Genomic DNA, 18,577 nt, shown 5'->3' with positions numbered 1-18,577 from the left:
ACTCTAAAGGGTGCTAGAAAGTCTCTCCTCAATGTCAGGGAGGATGAAGGAGTCCAGCACAGGCTTGGCTTTGGGCTATATTTTCTCACACAAAATGGAAGATTCTCTCCATCAGCACATCTGTGCAGTATTTGGTGGTTGATGTCAGAACTTTAATTGGACACAATTTCCATCACAATGGTTTCTGTTACAAAACAGTTTTCAATCAAAATCTGTCTGCTGAGGTGGAAGTTTAGAATGTTATCAACATGGCTCTGGATGCCACTGTTAAAAGTAGCTTCAAAGTCACAACAGTCCAACAATCTGTTCTTCAATAGATTAGCAGGATTGTTGAGGAGCTATTCCAAAAGAATGGCAATAGATAGATTTAGACAAATCTGCCTTAGTCTCACAGAAAGAAAGCATTACCTCTCCCATACCTGCAATGCTGGCAATGCTCTTACTGGTGCCTGTTAGTCAGCCAATCTGAATTGGACTGGATTGCAGTCCAATCCGAAATGGGACAGTCTGAAGTATTGTGGGCCCAGACACGGTCTCCCTCTAATTGCATCTTCAGATTCCACAACTGAGATCAGCAATCTTCCACCATCTATGCCGCAGCTACAGCCGAAGCACTTCATAGGAGATTTGGAGAAACAAGGCCACACGGAAGACAGACACTAAAGGAGACTATGCCCTGATTTAATTTACAAATCTTTTGCATTTTCTGGTGGTTTTTAATTTTTGCTTTGTTGGACAATAAGATGGTCCAGGCTACAAAAGCATTGCTTGAGTATACTGATGGTATGCTCTATAAAATGAATTGTGGCAGTAAGGCTCTCATTGTAAGCTTGCAGAACGTGTACGCATTGGTTTCAGACTGGTGTTATAAGCCATGTCAACAGTGAATAAATAACATTTATTTATTAGTAACCAGCCTTTGATTTGGTATTTCTAGTCAAAAATAGCTGTCAAAGCATGAAGAAATTGTCACTACTGCCAGAGTAAAGGTCTTACTCACCAGCATGATGGTCGCACATTATGTGCACATTGAGGGATCACAAATCTTTTAAGTTCAGGCAAAGCCAAGTTGCCCTGGGGCACATAAGGCAATGGATAGAGTCAATGATATATGTTCCATGGAGAGCCATGTAGACCAGGGAGACCCATGGTTTACACTGCCTGTTTGAAATGAAATTAAGCTAGGAGAAAGTGAGGACTGCAGATGCTGGAGATCAGAGCTTAAAAATGTGTTGCTGGAAAAGCGCAGCAGGTCAGGCAGCATCAAAGGAACAGGAGGATCGACATTTCAGGCATAAGCCCTTCTTCAGGAATGAGGAGGGTGTGCCAAGCAGACTAAGATAAAAGGTAGGGAGGAGGGACTTGGGGGAGGGGCGCTGGGAATACGATAGGTGGAAGGAGGTGGGAGTGATAGGCCGGAGAGGGAGTGGGGGCGGAGAGGTCGGGAAGAAGATTGCAGGTCAAGAAGGCGGTGCTGAGTCTGAGGGTTGGGACTGAGAAAAGGTGGGGGGAGGGGAAATGAGAAAGCTGGAGAATCTGCATTCATCCCTAGGCGGAAGATGAGGCGCTCTTCCTCCAGGCGTCGTGTTGCTATGGTCTGGCGATGGAGGAGGCCAAGGACCTGCATGTCCTTGGCGGAGTGGGAGGGGGAGTTAAAGGTTTCAGCCATGGGGCGGTTGGGTTGGTTGGTGCGGGTGTCCCAGAGGTGTTCTCTGAAACGTTCTGCAAGTAGGCAGTCTGTCTCCCCAATGTATAGGAGGCCACATCGGGTGCAGCGGATGCAGTAAATGATGTGTGTGGAGGTCCAGGTGAATTTCTGACGGATATGGAAGGATCCCTGGGGTCTTGGAAGGAAGTGAAGGGGGATGTGTGGGTGCAAGTTTTGCATTCCTTGTAGTTGCAAGGGGAGGTGCTGGGAGTGGAGGTTGGATTGGTGAGGGGTGTGGATCTGAAGAGGGAGTCGCGGAGGTAGTGGTCTTTCTGGAACGCTGATAGGGATGGGAGGGATACATGGACATTTACTATAAACCGACTGACTCCCACAGCTACCTAGATTACACCTCCTCCCACCCTGCCCCCTGTAAAAACACCATCCCATATTCCCAATTCCTTCGCCTTCGCTGCATCTGCTCCCAGAAGGACCAATTCCAATACCGAACAACCCAGATGGCCTCCTTCTTCAAAGACTGCAACTTTGGTAAATTTGGTAAATGGTAAATTTTAAGTGTCTTAAAATAGGCAAAACAAAGAGTGGTGGAGAAGTTTAGGGAGAGAACAGGCAATACTGGATTTAGTGTTGTGCAATGAGACAGACTTGATAAGGGAGCTTAAGGTGAAGGTACTCTTAGGACACCAGGTTACAGTCCAACAGGTTTAATTGGAAGCACACTAGCTTTCGGAGCGACGCTCCTTCATCAGGCGATTGTGGAGGGCTCGATTGTAACACAGAATTTATAGCAAAAATTTGCAGTGTGATGTAACTGAAATCATACATTGAAAAATTGATTGTCTGTTAAGCCTTTCATCTATTAGAATACAGTGATAGTTTCACTTCTTTCATGTGTAAATCACAAAAACCAACTTTGTACACCCCAATCCAACACCGGCATCTCCAAATCAGAACTCTTAGGAGGCAGTGATCATAATATGATTGAATTTACTCTGCAATTTGAGAGGGAGAAGATAGATTCAGAGGTAATGGTATTACATCTGAATAAAGGCAATAACAGAGGCACAAGGGAGGAGCTGGGCAGAATTGACTGGGAGAGGAGCCTAGCAGGAAAGACAGTGGAACAGCAATGGCAATTGTTTCATGGAATAATTCAGGAGACGCAGCAAAAATTCATCCCTCGGAAAAAGAAGCATGGTACCTATTGCGGGCAACCATGGCTGACTAGGGAGGTCAGGGATAGCATAAAAGCAAATCAGAAAGCACATAACATGGCTAATGGTAGTGGAAAACCAGAGGATTGGGAAGCTTACAAAGACCGACAGAGGGCAACGAAAAAAGAAATAAGGTGGGAGAAGAATAAATATGAGGTAAACTAGCCAGTAATATAAAGGAAGACTGTAAGAGTTTCTTTAGATATATAAAGGGCAAAAGAGAAGCAAACGTGGACATTGGACTTCTGGAAAATGACACTGGAGAGATAGTAGTGGGGAACAAGGAAATGGCTGAGGAACTGAATAATTAAATTACATCAGTCTTAATGATAAAGACATGAGTAATATACCAAAAGTTCAAGACAGTCAGGGGGCAGAGCTGAGTTTGGTAGCCATCATCAAGGTGAAGGTGCTAAAAAAAAACTGAATGGCTTGAAGGTAGATAAATCACTTGGACCAGATGGACTATACCAATAGGGCAAAGTCAGCATGGTTTTGTCAAGGGGAGGTTATGCCTGACAAATCTGCTAGAATTCTTTGAGGAAGTAACAAGCAAGCTAGAATAAGGACAACCAACGGATGTTAACTACCTGAACTTCAAGAAGGCCTTTGACAAGGTGCTACACAGGAGGCTTCTGAGTAAGATAGGGTTCATGATGCTAGAGGCCAGGTGTTAGCAAGGATAGAAGATTCGTTGTCTGGTAGAAAGCAGAGAGTGGGGATAAAGGGTCTTTCTCAGGGTGACAGCCAGCGACAAGGGGCTTTTCCAGTGACAGTATTGGGGCCACAACTTTTCACTTCATACCTTAATGATCTAGATGAAGGAACTGAGGGCATTCTGGCTAGGCTTGCAGATGATAGGTAGAGGGACAGACAGTTTTGAGGATTTGAGGAGGCTACAGAAGGATTGGTACAAATTAGGAGAGTGGGAAAAGAAATGGCAGATGGAGTACAACATGGGAAAGTGTATGGTCACTTTGGTAAAAATAATAGAAGTATGGATTATTTTCTAAATGGAGAGAAAATTCAGAAGTCTGAAGTGCAGAGACTTGAGAATTCTAGGCCAGGATTCTCTCAAGGTAAACTTGCAGGTTGAGTCAGTAGTTAAGAAGGCAAATGCAATGTTGGCATTTATTTTGAGAGGACAAGCAGGGATATACATCTGAGGCTCTATAAGGCTATGGTCTAACCACATTTGGAGTCTTGTACACAGTTTTGGGCCCTGGAGCGCATTCAGAGGAGGTTCATGAAAATGGTGCCAGGAATGAAAAGCTTAACATATGAGGAACTTTTGAGGATTCTGGTTCTATACACAATGGAGTTTAGAAAGATGAAGAGGTATCTAATTGAAATTTACAGAATATTAAATGGACTGGTCAGAGTGGATGTTGGGAAGATGTTTCCATTGGGAGGAGAGACTAGGAGCCGAGGACACAGCATAAGAGTAAAGAGAAAACCTTCTAGAACAGAATAAAGAGAAACTTCTTCAGCCAGAGTGTGGTGAATCTATAGAATTCATTGCCACAAAAGGCTGTGGAAGCCACATCATTGAGTATACTTAAGCTGGAGATGGATAGGTTCTTGATTGCCAGTGGGATCAAGGGTTATGGGGATAAAGGGGGAGAATGGGGTTGAGAAACTTATCAGCCATGATTCAATGGAGGAGCAGATTCAATGGGCTGAATAGTCTAATTTCTGTTCCCGTGTCTTACGGTCATATGGCTTAGAACACTGATAGCTGATGACACAGCCACTAAAGGTAGAGCAGTTAAAATTGTGGATAGTCGAGAGACCAGGAACCCCAGTAATCTGGGAGGATTGTGACACTTTAAGAGATCATAAGGGTAGGAGAACCATGGACGGATTTGAGAAAAAAAGGAGGAATTATAAAATCAGGGGATTACTTAACCTGCAACCAATAGAGATCAGGGACAATGGGTAAAAAAGGACTTTACATGAATGAGAATGAAGACAGCAGAGTTTTGGATGACCTCAAGTTTATGGAAGTTAAAATAGGAGGCTAGGAGTATTGTGTTGGAATAGTCAAGATCATAAGAACAGATATTGGCCACTTGGTGCATTAAGTCTGCTCTGCCATTCAAGAAAATTAAGGCTGACCTGATAATACTCAACTCCACTTTCCTGCCTCTTCCCCATAACCCTTGATTCCCTTAATTAGTAGTGACAAATATATGGATGACGATTTTAGCAGCAAAGCAGTTGAGGTAAGGGTAGAGTTGTATATGACACCACAATTTTGAATGGTCAGCCTCAGACGTTTGCTACAGAATGGGATGGAGTCTGAGGCAAGAAAGCAGAGCTTGGAGCAGGAACAAAACTTGCCCTTCCCAATATTTAACTGGAGGAAATTTCTGCAGTACATGTACAGATTTAAAATACAGATACAATAGAGTTGTTATGAGTAGTAATGGTGAGGTAGAGGGAGTATTGTCAGTGTACATGTGAAAAGCAATGCAACATGTTTGGTGAGGTCACTGAGGAATAGTATGCACCTTAGAAAATGCCAAGAAGTATCAAGATTATATCATACACGCACTGCAGGACATTTGTGTGCATATTTCAGACATTTTTGAGCACTGAGGCCACATGGCGCCCCATTTTTGAGCACTGAGGCCACATGGCGCCTACATTACAGGTGGTCAGAGCTCATTTTGTTCCTTAAGCTTTTTAGCCTTCAGCAATTGCTCTTTAAGAGGTAACTGCTGGTTTGCAGAAGTGTAGGCAAGGTTTAATTGGTCCTAGCCTGGATTGAACCTGAATTTCTTGCTGAGAGTGCAGTTACTTAAGCAGCAGATTTAGTTTGGGAATTGTAATTTCACATCACAATTTCCATGCCTGATAAGAGGCCATAGCAATTCTTAGCCCACCGACTTTAATATCATGGTGGAAATTAAGTCTCACAATAATACTCAAGATCAGGACAAAGTGACCCACTTGACTGGCATCACATCTAAAAAACATTCACTCCCTCCACCATCGGTGCTCAGCATCTGCAAGATATATTGCAAAAATTCATCAAGGCTTCTTAGACAGCACCTTCCAAACTCACAACAATAACCATCTTGAAGGACGAGAGCAGCAGAAATATGTCACTGGATCTAAATCCTGGAACTCCCTGCCTTATGGCACTATGGGTCTATCTACACTAAATCAATTACAGCTATTGAAGAAGGTAACTCATCACCACCTTTTCCTAGGCACCTAGGGATGGGCAATAAATGCTGGCCCAGACAGCAATGTACATCTGTGAATAAATTTTAAGAAGTGTCCAACATAGGAACTTAAACATTATCAAAACAGTAGAAGTGACTTAATTTAAATAACAAAGCTCTGGAATGAAACAAAAAACTGACCATTGTGGAAGATTCAGATGCAAAGCTATTCTCTCTAGATCTAGCACATTGCAACGGTATGTGAGACCTTTGTTGCCATTTGTTGCATGTTTCCCCCGATATATCCAGGCATTCAAACCTCATTTTGAGCAGGCCTATCGTCTGTTCAATCATTATCCTTTTATTAGCATGGAAGCAGTTATAAATGTCCTTGTCTCTGTAGGGGTTCTCATGGGTTTAAGGAGGTATGTCCTCAATTCTTGTCAAAAGTATCCATCCACTAAGGTACAGACAGCTTGAATTAGCTGAGGGACTTAGAGGACTTTCTCAAGATGAGAAAGCAATGGAAGCTACTTGACAAACTTGCACACAAATACCGGATCCTATGGCCACACATTAACTGTCCATTCAGCAACCAGAAACCTCTTTGTTCATGAAGATCCCTGGATACTCTGTGGAATCATTGATAACCACGTATATAATTGATTATCCCTGAACCTGCAGAGAATCCAGCTAAATCTTGAATCCTAGCATTCTTTGGCCAGTTAGCTCAGTTGGTTGGATGGCTGGTTTGCAATGCAAAATGACACCAATACCATTCCTGTGCTGGTTAAGGTTACCATGAAGGACTCTCCTTCTCAGCCTCTCCTCTCACTTGAGCCACTGTGACCCTCAGGTTAAGCTACCACTGGTTGTCTCTCTGTCTAAAGAGAGAGTAGCCCCATCGTCTGATAAAACTATGATGACTTTACTTTCGGCCTGTGGTTAAATACTTTAAATCAGATACTGTATAAGGACATACTGAGGCTAGTATATCCTTTGAATGTTACGCAGATAATCAGTGCTGATAATATATATTTAACAAAATCTGCAAGTAAGGGAAGTTTACAGTTTGATCTTGCTGGCTTGAAATAAATGCTGGAGACAAAAAATAATCTTGAAATTTAAATAGGAGGATCCAAATCATCAACCCTCTGATTGTTTTCCAAAAAGAAATGTATGCATGAACAAATTAGAAGTCATAGAGGCAGAGCATCCCATAATATAATGGTTTTGAAACAATGACATTATTTATTATGAAACCTTGGTGTTTTCATAAACTCCAATTTTTATTAAGTGAGAAAAAAGAGAACCTGTTAATTAATATTAATTAAGTTTAATTGTAAAAATGCATGGAAATAGTTAATTTTTTCATGCCTGTAACTGGAAATGGGCTGTCACTGTTGTTTTGGGCTAGGTAGTGTTTGGTTATAATCTGCAACTGCATAAACAAAAGCTTATAAGGATATGTAAAGATTTGCTCTGGATACATTGTTTATTAAGTGGTTTTCTAGATTATAAAAACTTACGTAGCAAAATTAAGGAATTTCATACCTCTGTACTCCTTATAGTTTGCCGTCTCCCTCTTGGTGCTTCAAAAAACAAATGCTCTTTAGCACCTGAATTAACTTGTAATAGCTTCCCTGCATGAGACACAAAAGTCAGAATTTATATTTACAACCACAAATGAATATTGTTTACTGCAATGATACCTGTTCTTTGAAGCAAGTAACACAGAAAAGTACATTTTGAAATTTGAATAATGTGTACTTAAAAACTGAAGAGCTTTCAGATTCATGCCATGTCTTCTTCAAATCTTAGATGTCTAACAGCTGCAATTCTATCTGTTTTGCATCACATCCTAAGTAGAAATATTAAAGAGTGAATATATAAACTGGGTAATGTGAGGAAGAATAACAGAAAAATATATGAAATGGCAACATTTTAAAAGGAGTGTACCTTAAGAGCTCAAATGCAAAAGTATTTGCAAATGGGAAGAAAAGATTATAGTGCTGTTTAAATAAAACATACAAATCATAAAAGACCCTGCAGCTTCATACAGAAGTCTTGAGTACAAAAACATAGAATTCTAAGTCTAGACACAATTAATAGTTAAGCTGTATTTATAATATTGGGTGGAATGTTGTGCCCTCTACCATGGCAATTTTAGCAACAAGGGGACATTTAATCGGGCAGAAAGGTTGCAGATAGGTATTTTTGAGAGCAGAAGAGTTGCTAAGCTCTGATTGATTGGCAGCTCTCAGCAAGATGACCATCATACCTGGTGTCCTTACATTCTGGGAGAAGGCTTACTGTTGCCCTGTCAAAATACCTTAGTGGCACAGGATTTGGCATGCCTTCTCAAGAAGAAATGATGTAGGGCTCAAGTCAGCAGTCAAGTCTCCCGCCACCTCCAAAAGATTTCACTTATTATGCCTAGCTTTTGAGGTCCTACATTAAAAACACAGTGTACAGGAGAGATGACTAAAAACTCTTGCCAATATTGTGAAGCTAAAAAACCTCAGAGGTATAACCATGCCTAGCTTTAGAAACTAAATGCTTTTATTGTAGGAAAGCAGGTCACTTACAGAAAACATGCCAAAGCAGAACACAGCAACAGAAAAGCAGAAGACCAAGAAGGTTTAGAGAAGAGATAAATGAACTAGCATAGTCTTCAGAAGAGTGGAAATCAGTGAACCAGTCCAAACTTTTAGCAAGTAGACATTTATATCATTGGACATCTCATGAGGTTCACGTCAGAAACAGGAACAAGTGATGCAATTTTGTCACATGGAGAGTCACCTTGATTGACAAAACTTACAGCTGGCAGAGTTCAACCACATGTTTGGGAGTGTTGCACTTAACATTAATGTTTGATGTGTTATGGACCAGACCAGAACCCTCAAAACATTTCAAGAAAGTATCCCAGACCCTAACTTTGCTCATTGTTTTAAGCAGGTGTAACCCAGATACAGGTATTCCAAGGGGATATAGCTGGTCAAACTTTTTAGTTTTAAACACAACAGAATTTATTTACAAGATTACCAAATGAAACACAAACAGAAGCCAATACAGAATAACTTAACCTATCTGAAAACCAAACAGATTACACCAACTTGATGATGCTGTTCCAAGTACTTGCAACAATCCCCATAAACACTCCTTAGCACAAAATCAAACACAGGGTCTTATAGGAGACATGTGTGAGTGAGAGAGAGAGAGAGAGAGAACATGGAACACTTTTTCTACAGAGCTGTTTCTTGGATTAGCAGCCTCAAAACTATGCTATGCTAAAACCAAGGAGTGGGGACAGTGCTGAGCTGGAAGTTTGGAACTAGGGTGAGGTGGGGGAAGGGGAAATGAGGAAACTGTTGAAGTCCACATTGATGCCCTGGGGTTGAAGTGTCCCAAGGCGGAAGATGAGGCGTTCTTCCTCCAGGCGCCAGGTGGTGAGGGAGCGGCGGTGAAGGAGGCCCAGGACCTTCATGTCCTCGGCAGAGTGGGAGGGGGAGTTGAAATGTTGGGCCATAGGGTGTCCCGGAGATGTTTCCTAAAGCGCTCTGCTAGGAGGCGCCCAGTCTCCCCAATGTAGAGGAGACAGCGTCGGGAGCAATGGATACAATAAATGATATTAGTGGATTTGCAGGTAAAACTTTGATGAATGTGGAAGGCTCCTTTAGGGTGTTGGATAGAGGTGAGGGAGGAGGTGTGGGTGCAGGTTTTACAGTTCCTGCGGTGGCAGGGGAAAGTGCCAGGATGGGAGGGTGGGTTGTAGGGGGGCATGGACCTGACCAGGTAGTCACGGAGGGAACGGTCTTTGCGGAAGGCGAAAAGGGGTGGGGAGGGAAATATATCCTGGTGGTGGGGTCTGTTTGGAGGTGGCGGAAATGTCGGCAGATGATTTGGTTTATGCGAAGGTTTGTAGGGTGGAAGGTGAGCACCAGGGGCGTTCTGTCCTTGTTACAGTTGAAGGGGTGGGGTCTGAGGGCGGAGGTGCGGGATGTGGACGAGATGCATTGGAGGGCATCTTTAACCACGTGGGAAGGGAAATTGCGGTCTCTAAAGAAGGAGGCCATCTGGTGTGTTCTGTGGTGGAACTGGTCCTCCTGGGAGCGGAGGCGGAGGCGGAGGAATTGGGAATACGGGATGGCATTTTTGTAAGAGGTAGGGTGGGAAGAGGTGTAATCCAGGTAGCTGTGGGAGTCGGTGGGTTTGTAAAAAATATCAGTGTCAAGTCGGTCGTCATTAATGGAGATGGAGAGGTCCAGGAAGGGGAGGGAGGTGTCAGAGATGGTCCAGGTAAATTTAAGGTCAGGGTGGAATGTGTTGGTGAAGTTGGTGAATTGCTCAACCTCCTCGCGGGAGCACAAGGTGGCGCCAATGCAGTCATCAATGTAGTAGAGGAAGAGGTGGGGAGTAGTGCCGGTGTAATTACAGAAGATCAACTGCTCTACGTAGCTAACAATGGGACAGGCATAACTGGGGCCCATACATGTGCCCATGGCTACCCCTTTGGTCTGGTGGAAGTGGGAGGATTCAAAGGAGAAATTGTTCAGGGTGAGGACCAGTTCGGCCAAACGAATGAGAGTGTCAGTGGAAGGGTACTGTTGGGGACGTCTGGAGAGGAAAAAACGGAGGGCTTGGAGGCCCTGGTCATGGCGGATAGAGGTATAGAGGGATTGGATAACCATGGTGAAGATGAGGCGTTGGGGGCTGGGGAAACGGAAGTCTTGGAGGAAGTGGAGGGCGTGGGTGGTGTCTCAAATGTATGTGGAGAGTTCCTGGACTAGGGGGGATAGGACAGTGTCGAGGTAGGTAGAGATGAGTTCGGTGGGGCAGGAGCATGCTGAGACAATGGGTCGGCCAGGGTGGTCAGGCTTGTGGATCTTGGGAAGGAGGTAGAACCGGGCAGTGCAGGGTTCCCAGACTATGAGGTTGGAAGCTGTGGGTGGGAGATCTCCTGAGGTGATGAAGTTCTGTATGGTCTGGGAGATGATGGTTTGGTGATGGGGGGTGGGGTCATGGTCGAGGGGGCAGTAGGAAGAGGTGTCCTCGAGTTGATGCTTGGCTTCAGCGGTGTAGAGGTCAGTGCGCCAGACTACCACTGCGCCCCCTTTATCTGCTGGCTTGATGGTGAGGTTGGGATTGGAGCAGAGGGATTGGAGGGCTGCGCGTTGTGAGGATGAGAGGCTGGAGTGGGGGAGGGAGGTAGACAGGTTGAGGCGGTTAATGTCCCGGCAGCAGTTGGAAATAAAGAGGTTGAGGGCAGGTAATAGGCCAGCGCGGGGTGTCCAGGTGGATGCAGTGTGTTGGAGGTGGGCGAAGGGGTCCTCGGAAGGTGGGCGGGAATCCTGATTGTGAAAATAAACTTGGAGGCGGAGGCGACGGAAGAATTGTTCGACGTCACAGCATGTATTAAATTCATTGATGCTTGGACGGAGGGGGATGAAGGTGAGTCCTTTGCTGAGGACTGATCGTTCATCCTCAGTGAGGGGGAGGTCTGGGGGGATGGTGAAAACACGTCAGGGCTGGGAGCTGGGATTTGGTGTGGGTGTAGAGCTGGGAGTGAGGGCGGAACCTGTACCGGGAGTGGGTGTGATGGTGGGGGGAATGGGGGTGGAGTCATGAGCAGGGGTAGTGTTCCCCTCGGGGTTCTGGGGGGTGGGGATAGTGACAGTGGGGTCGTGGGGAGCATGCCAGCAGAATGCAGGTGAGCTGCACTGGTGGGGGCAGAAGTGGTGACCATGGCAGTAGGGGTGGCGGAAGTCAATGAGCATGTGGCATCAGCGATGATGTGAAGGGTGGAAGTGATGTCACGTGTGATGCATGAGGAATTGTGAGGGGTGGAAGTGGTTGTCCTACCTGCCTATCTCCTTTTCCACCTATCCACTCCACCCTCTCCTCCCTGACCTATCACCTTCATCCCCTCCTCCACTCACCCATTGTACTCTATGCTACTTTCTCCCACCCCCACCCTCCTCTAGCTTATCTCTCCACGCTTCAGGCTCACTGCCTTTATTCCTAATGAAGGGCTTTTGCCCGAAACGTCGATTTCGAAGCTCCTTGGATGCTGCCTGAACTGCTGTGCTCTTCCAGTACCACTAATCCAGATTCTGGTTTCCAGCATCTGCAGTCATTGTTTTTACCCCTATGCTAAAACCAAACCAAACCAGAAAAAAGTTGAGCTGGGAGAACTGGCCACTCCCCTTTCATTGTATAAGTATTTTAACTTGAAAGCCTATTTCCCCAAGGCAGTATCCGTTAGCTATAATCAAACTGGCTCTAAAACACATCCAAACTAGACTTTTCGCTGCTTTTACAACCTCTTTGCGAAAAGAAATAGCCAAGTAGAGCATAACCTTGTTAAACGAGCAGCATCATCACAGATGCAAGCAAGTCTATATCTTGGGGCACCAAATACTAGAAACCTAAACATTCATCACAACCAAGAACTTTCACCTCTGAGGTCAAAGTTCATTAAACATAAATGATTAGCTTCAAGTCCTAATGAATTAATTGATTAAAGCAACATCGAAAACATGAAATACGTAATGTTTGTTCATTGTTAAATTGATCATTTGTTGGAGACTAGATAGTGTCAAGATTTGGATGCATGGAAAAAGTATAAAAAGACCCTTGTCTCACTAGACAATTAGTTTGAGGAAGTGGTCCTCTGATCAATGGCTGGAGGTTGAGATGGAACAAGCTAATCATCTAGTCTGGCCTGATCTGTGGACAAGTCCACATAAAAGGGCTCAGTTATGATTGTAAGTATTGTATGGGTAAGATTTTTGTAGTATCTTTTATAGTGTACTTTGGTTTAATAAAGAATATTGGAGGTGTGGTGGACAACGAAGAAGGTTACCTCAGATCACAACGGGATCTTGATCATATGGGCCAATGGGCTGAGAAGTGGCAGATGGAGTTTAATTTAGGTAAATGTGAGGTGCTGCATTTTGGGAAAGCAAGTCTTAGCAGGACTTATGCACTTAATGGTAAGGTAAAAACAATGACTGCAGATGCTGGAAACCAGATTCTGGATTAGTGGTGCTGGAAGAGCACAGCAGTTCAGGCAGCATCCAAGGAGCTTCGAAATCGATGTTTCGGGCAAAAGCCCTTGGTCCTAGGGAGTGTTGCTGAACAAAGAGACCTTGGAGTGCAGGTTCATAGCTCCTTGAAAGTGGAGTCGCAGGTGGATAGGATACTGAAGAAGGTGTTTGGTATGCTTTACTTTATTGGTCAGGGTATTGAGTACAGGGGTTGGGAGGTCTTGTTGCGGCTTTACAGGACATTGCTTAGGCTACTGTTGGAATACTGTGTGCAATTCTGGTCTCCTTCCTATTGGAAAGATGTTGTGAAACTTGAAAGGGTTCAGAAACATTTACAAATATGTTGCAGGGTTGGAGGGTTTGGGCTATAGGGAGAGGTTGAATAGACTAGGACTGTTTTCCCTACAATGTTGGAGGCTGAGGGATGACCTTATAGACGTTTATAAAATCATGAGGGATATGGATAGGATAAATAGGCAAAGTCTTTTCCCTAGGGTCAGGGAGTCCAGAACTAGAAGGCATAGGCTTTGGGTGAGAGAGGAAAGATATAAAACAGACCTAAGGGGCAACGTTTTCACTCAAAGGGTGGTACGTGTATGGAATGAGCTGCCAGAGGAAATGGTGGAGGCTAGTACAATTGCAACATTTAAAAGGCATTTGGATGGTTATATGAATAGGAAGGGTTTGGATGGATATGGGCCAGGTGCTGGCAGATAGGACTAGATTGGGATATCTGGTCATCATGGACGAGTTGGACCGAAGGGTTTGTTTCCGTACTGCACATCTCTATAACTCTACGTTCATTATGAGCCCCTAATAACTGCCTTAGGTTATTGATATCCCTGTAAACCCAACAATGGGATTAAAATGTTATTTTTCCTCAATGTATTATTAAGATATTATTAGGATCCAACTAGAAAAAATGGTGAAGCAGAATTCTTAATAGCTTTTCACACTTCAAATCATGACTGTTCTCTGATCTATCCATGTACACCACATCCTAAGAAAATACTTTTTAGTCACAAGGAAAAATTTTGTGTAGCAATGAGCAGTTGCCAGGTACCCACAGAAAATATATTGGGGCAACTGGGCGCCATTGAAGGGATCCAGAAGGGGAAATCCTCATTGAGTAAATTAGGTGGTGACTATTTTTTAGTGAGAGGTCAGTAGTCATTCATAAAAAGTGACCATGCAACTTGGATTTTAGAGGAATATGACAGAGAGCAAAAGCAGGAAGGAGGAGACATGGCAAAGGATGATGCCATGCAAGCTGCTTTGACAGGAATATTTTACAATCCCAAGCGCTGACCCGAAGAACCTGGTTATAGTCCAACAGGTTTATTTGAAATTGCAAGCTTAGGATGTGATTTTTGGCCTTGTCCACCCAAGTCCAACTCTGATGTTTTCACATCTTGGCTGAAGAACCTGAAGTTACCATTGTAGCCTAATTGCCCACATATACACATGTTGGAACAAATTCTCCCAATCCATTGTCTTTTCTACTATCATGACATATATGTTAAACCTTAATATAATGGTGACTAAGCTTTTGTATTAGTGGACAAACAATTCAGAAAATAAGTATTTGAATTAATTTTCTGGAAATTTGGAAATAAAAAGCTGGGGCCAGATATTACATGCTCCCACTGGTTACGTGTTTGATGGTGGCAGGTAAAGGAGGGGTTGTCACAAAATAGGTCCAATGCCCAGCCAACCATCTACCCATATATCCCTGAAATCACCCTCAGAAAATGGGTTGGTGACTGGAAGAAACACAATATATTTAAATAAATAATTAAGAGTCAATAGAGCTTGTTAACCTTAATACATGTTAAAAGCTCAATTATTTCAATATTACCATGCCAGGCCATAATATGTTTGTCATGGACATGCAAGCAGGATTTGAGCAGATTATTGTTTTGATAAATTTTTAAAAAGTGCAGGGAGGAAAGTGGTGCACTACCTTTAGAGGGTGTTCTCTGTCCATTTGGAGTACCTCCCAAGAATACAGTCATTTCTCCTTCCTATCCTCCTATACTTAAAAACCTATCACCTCACCCCTCCCTTTGTCCAAGATGGCAAAACCCAATACTCCTCATTTACTTCAATTCAGGATGGATCAGATCATGAGCGTGCCTTCAATCCTGGCAGTACCAACTATAAATCTCTGATCTGGCTGAGATTGTATTTTAATTCATTTGTGAGATGCGAGCATCACTGGATGGTCAGCATTGCTTGCCTGTCCCTAGCTGCCCTTGTGAAGGTGATAGTGAGCCGCCTTCTTGAACTGCTGCAGTTCATGTGCTGTAGGTTGATCAACAAAGCCATGGGGGGGGGGGGGGAGGTGGATTCAAGGATTTTCACCCAGAGTCAGGTGGTATATTTCCAAGTTAGGAGGGTGAGTGGCTTGGAGGAGAACTTGCATCTTGTCCTTCAAGCTGGAAGTGGTTATGGGCTTGGATGGAGCTGTGAAAGGATCTTTGATGAATTTCTGCATTGTCTCTTGTACATAGTCAGTGGTGGAGGGAGTGGATGCTTGTGAATGTGGTGCCAATGAAGCAGATTGCTTTGTCCTGGATAATGAGGTGGACTTCACCAGTTTCCTCATTTCCCCTCCCCTACCTTACCCCAGTTCCAACCATCCAGCTCAGCACCATCCTCATGACCTCCTACCTGATAATCTTCCTTCCCATCTATCCGCTCCATCCTCTTCTCTGACCTATCACCTTCATCCCCACACCATCCACCCATTGTACTCTTTGCTACCTTCCCCCACCCTCCTCTCTGACTTATCACCTTCATCCCCACCCCCACCCATCTACTGTATTCTTTGCTACCTTCACCCCAACCCCCCCCCCCCCCCCCACCAACCCCCATTTATCTCTCCACCCTGGAGGCTCCCTGCCCTCATTCCTGATGAAGGGCTTTTGCCCAAAATGTGGATTCTCCGGCTCCTCGGATGCTGCCTGACCTGCTGTGCTTTTCCAGCATCACTCTAATCTAGACTCTGATTTCTAGCATCTGCAGTCCTCACTTTTGCCTTGTCCTGGATAATGTCAGGAAGTGGGGAATATTCCATAACACTCCTGACTTGTGCCCTGTAGATGATAGACAGGCTTTGAGAGTCAGGAGGTGGGTTATGCGCTGTGGTATTCTCAGCATCTAACTTGCTTTTGTAGTCAGTGTTTATGTGGTGAGCCCAATTGAGTTTCTGGTCAATGGTAATCCCAAGGATGGGTGACTCATTGATGATTACACCATTGAATGTTAAAGGACATAGTTAAACCTCTTATTGGAGATGGTCATTCCCCTTGCATTTGTGTAATGCAAATGTTACTTGGCACTTGTCAGCCCAAGCCTGGATACTGCCCAGATCTTGTTGCATTTGAACATGGACTGATTCAGAATCTTAGAGTTGCAAATGGTGCTGAACATTGTGCAATCATTGGCAAACATTCCCATTTCAACCTTATGATGGAGGGAAGGTCATTGATGAAGCAGCTGAAGATCTTTGGGCCAAGGACAGTACCCTGAGAAACTCCTGCAGAGATGTTCTGGAGCTGAGATGCCTGACTTCTAACAACCACAACTGTCTTCCTATGTGTCAGGCAATATCCATTGATTCCAGTGTTGCTCGGGCTCCTTGATGCCATAATTGGTCAGATGCAGCCTTTATATCAAAGGCCATCACTCTCACTTCACCTCTGGAATTCAGCTTTTTTGTTCATGTCAGAATCAAGGCTGTAATGAGATCAAGAGCTAAACAGTCTAAGCAGAACCCAAAATGGGCTCCGCTGAGTAGGTTATTGCTGAACAGATGCTGCTATATAGCACTTACTTGACACCTTCCATCACTTTAATGATGATCAAGAGTAGATTGAAGGGGCAGTAATTGGATGGGTTAGATTTGTCCTGTCTTTTGCAAACAGGACATACCTGGGCAATTTTCCACATTATCAGATAGATGCCAATATTGAACTGTACTGGAAGAGCTAAGTGAGGGGAGCAGCAAGTTCTGAAGCACATGTTTTTGGTATTATTGCCGGAATTTTGTCAGAGCTTCTAGTCTTTGCAATATCCAGTGCCTCCAACCGTTTCCTCATAACAAATGTACTGAATGAAATTGGCTAAAGACTGGTATCTGTGATGCTCAGTACCATTGGTGGAGGTCAAGCTGGATCTGTTGTTGGAGCTACTAGCCCATCAGATTGGCATGCAGCTCCAGAAATCAGGATGTATATCATTCTCGCAATTCAACCCACCCTTACCATAATATATTATAATAATGTCCATTATGAAAGAAAACTGCTGCCATACACAATCTAGTTTGTATATGACTCCAGTTTCATGGTTAACTCTCAATTGCCCAAGTGACTCAGTTATATCGCCTAACATGCTGGGCAATAACAAATACCAACCAAAGCAGCTACATTCACATCTCATAACACAGATCTTTCTAGAGTTGCCACTTGCTCTAAACTGCCCAAAAGATTCTCTGACATCTCCATGCTTATTGACTATTGGATTTCTGGGAGGTTTTCTAATGCATTAAGTATCTGGATATGCATATCCATTAACTGCATTAACATTCCGCATGCCTCCATCAAATCCATCTTTGAGTCCGCTCGTGCAGAAATCCTAATAGATCAACTCATGCAAATCTTGCTTATAAAAATCCCCCAGAGAATGCAGTGTTCAGCATTTGAGTTGGTGCTTATGAGTGTGAAGAATGGTGTTTCTAATCCTTTTCAACTGTTTCTCTTTCACCACTGTCTTGCACATTTACAATTCTTAGCTATTTGAAAGCAGAAAGACGCACAGACATGGTTGTAATGCACCAAACCTCTTTCAACAGCACCTATAAGGACAGATTAAGCAGATGCAAGAGACCATCATAGCTTGAAGGCTCCCCTTCAATCTAAGAATCATCCTGACATGGAAATATAACATCATTCCTTCATTGCAGCTAGGTCAAAATCCTAGAACTCCTATTCTAATAGCATTGTTGCGTACTTATATCAAATAAACAACAGTAGTTCAAAAAGGGAGCTTATCGTTTGTTTCTCAAGGGTAATTTGACATAGCCAACAATGCCCACAACCTGAGAATGAATAAATTAGAAAAAACAAAAACATGTGTGTGGTATCGAGGAAAAACAATGGGGTCACTTTTTGTCTTCTGTTAAAGGCCGTGTGTCAGGCCATCTCCCAATATCATGGTCCCAATTTCTAAACATCAACCTACTTGCCAGGTATTTTAGTCTCTGGATATGGTAAGTGAATGTGAGTTATGGCTCCTTCCTTCTAATGCAGGCCAAAGGTGGGAACTGAGGCGAGCAGATGCCAAGATTATTTACTGGGACATTGGCCAAGTTCAATTCATATTGTTAGGCCCTCTAGCCCTCACATCTTACCCTCAATGTCCTTATTCCATACCCCCATATCTCACATGCTCCTCCAAAACCTTTTTTTT

At 43.7% G+C, this 18,577-nt stretch overlaps 1 protein-coding gene across 3 annotated transcripts in view; it reads right to left on the bottom strand.

The window, feature by feature from the left end:
* LOC140483036 (echinoderm microtubule-associated protein-like 6) overlaps nt 1-18,577 on the bottom strand; it is a 544,931-nt gene that overhangs the window by 200,454 nt on the left and 325,900 nt on the right. For all 3 annotated transcript variants that reach the window (XM_072580923.1, XM_072580924.1, XM_072580925.1), the window contains one exon: nt 7,611-7,699. In XM_072580923.1, coding sequence (XP_072437024.1) covers nt 7,611-7,699 — 89 coding nt within the window. The remainder of the gene's footprint in view (nt 1-7,610; nt 7,700-18,577) is intronic.

This window comes from Chiloscyllium punctatum, chromosome 11, assembly GCF_047496795.1.
Source record: "Chiloscyllium punctatum isolate Juve2018m chromosome 11, sChiPun1.3, whole genome shotgun sequence".
In the NCBI taxonomy this organism is placed as follows: domain Eukaryota; kingdom Metazoa; phylum Chordata; class Chondrichthyes; order Orectolobiformes; family Hemiscylliidae; genus Chiloscyllium; species Chiloscyllium punctatum.
The sequence above is the reverse complement of the archived record's forward strand: the minus strand, read 5'-3'. Positions and strand labels throughout refer to the sequence as shown.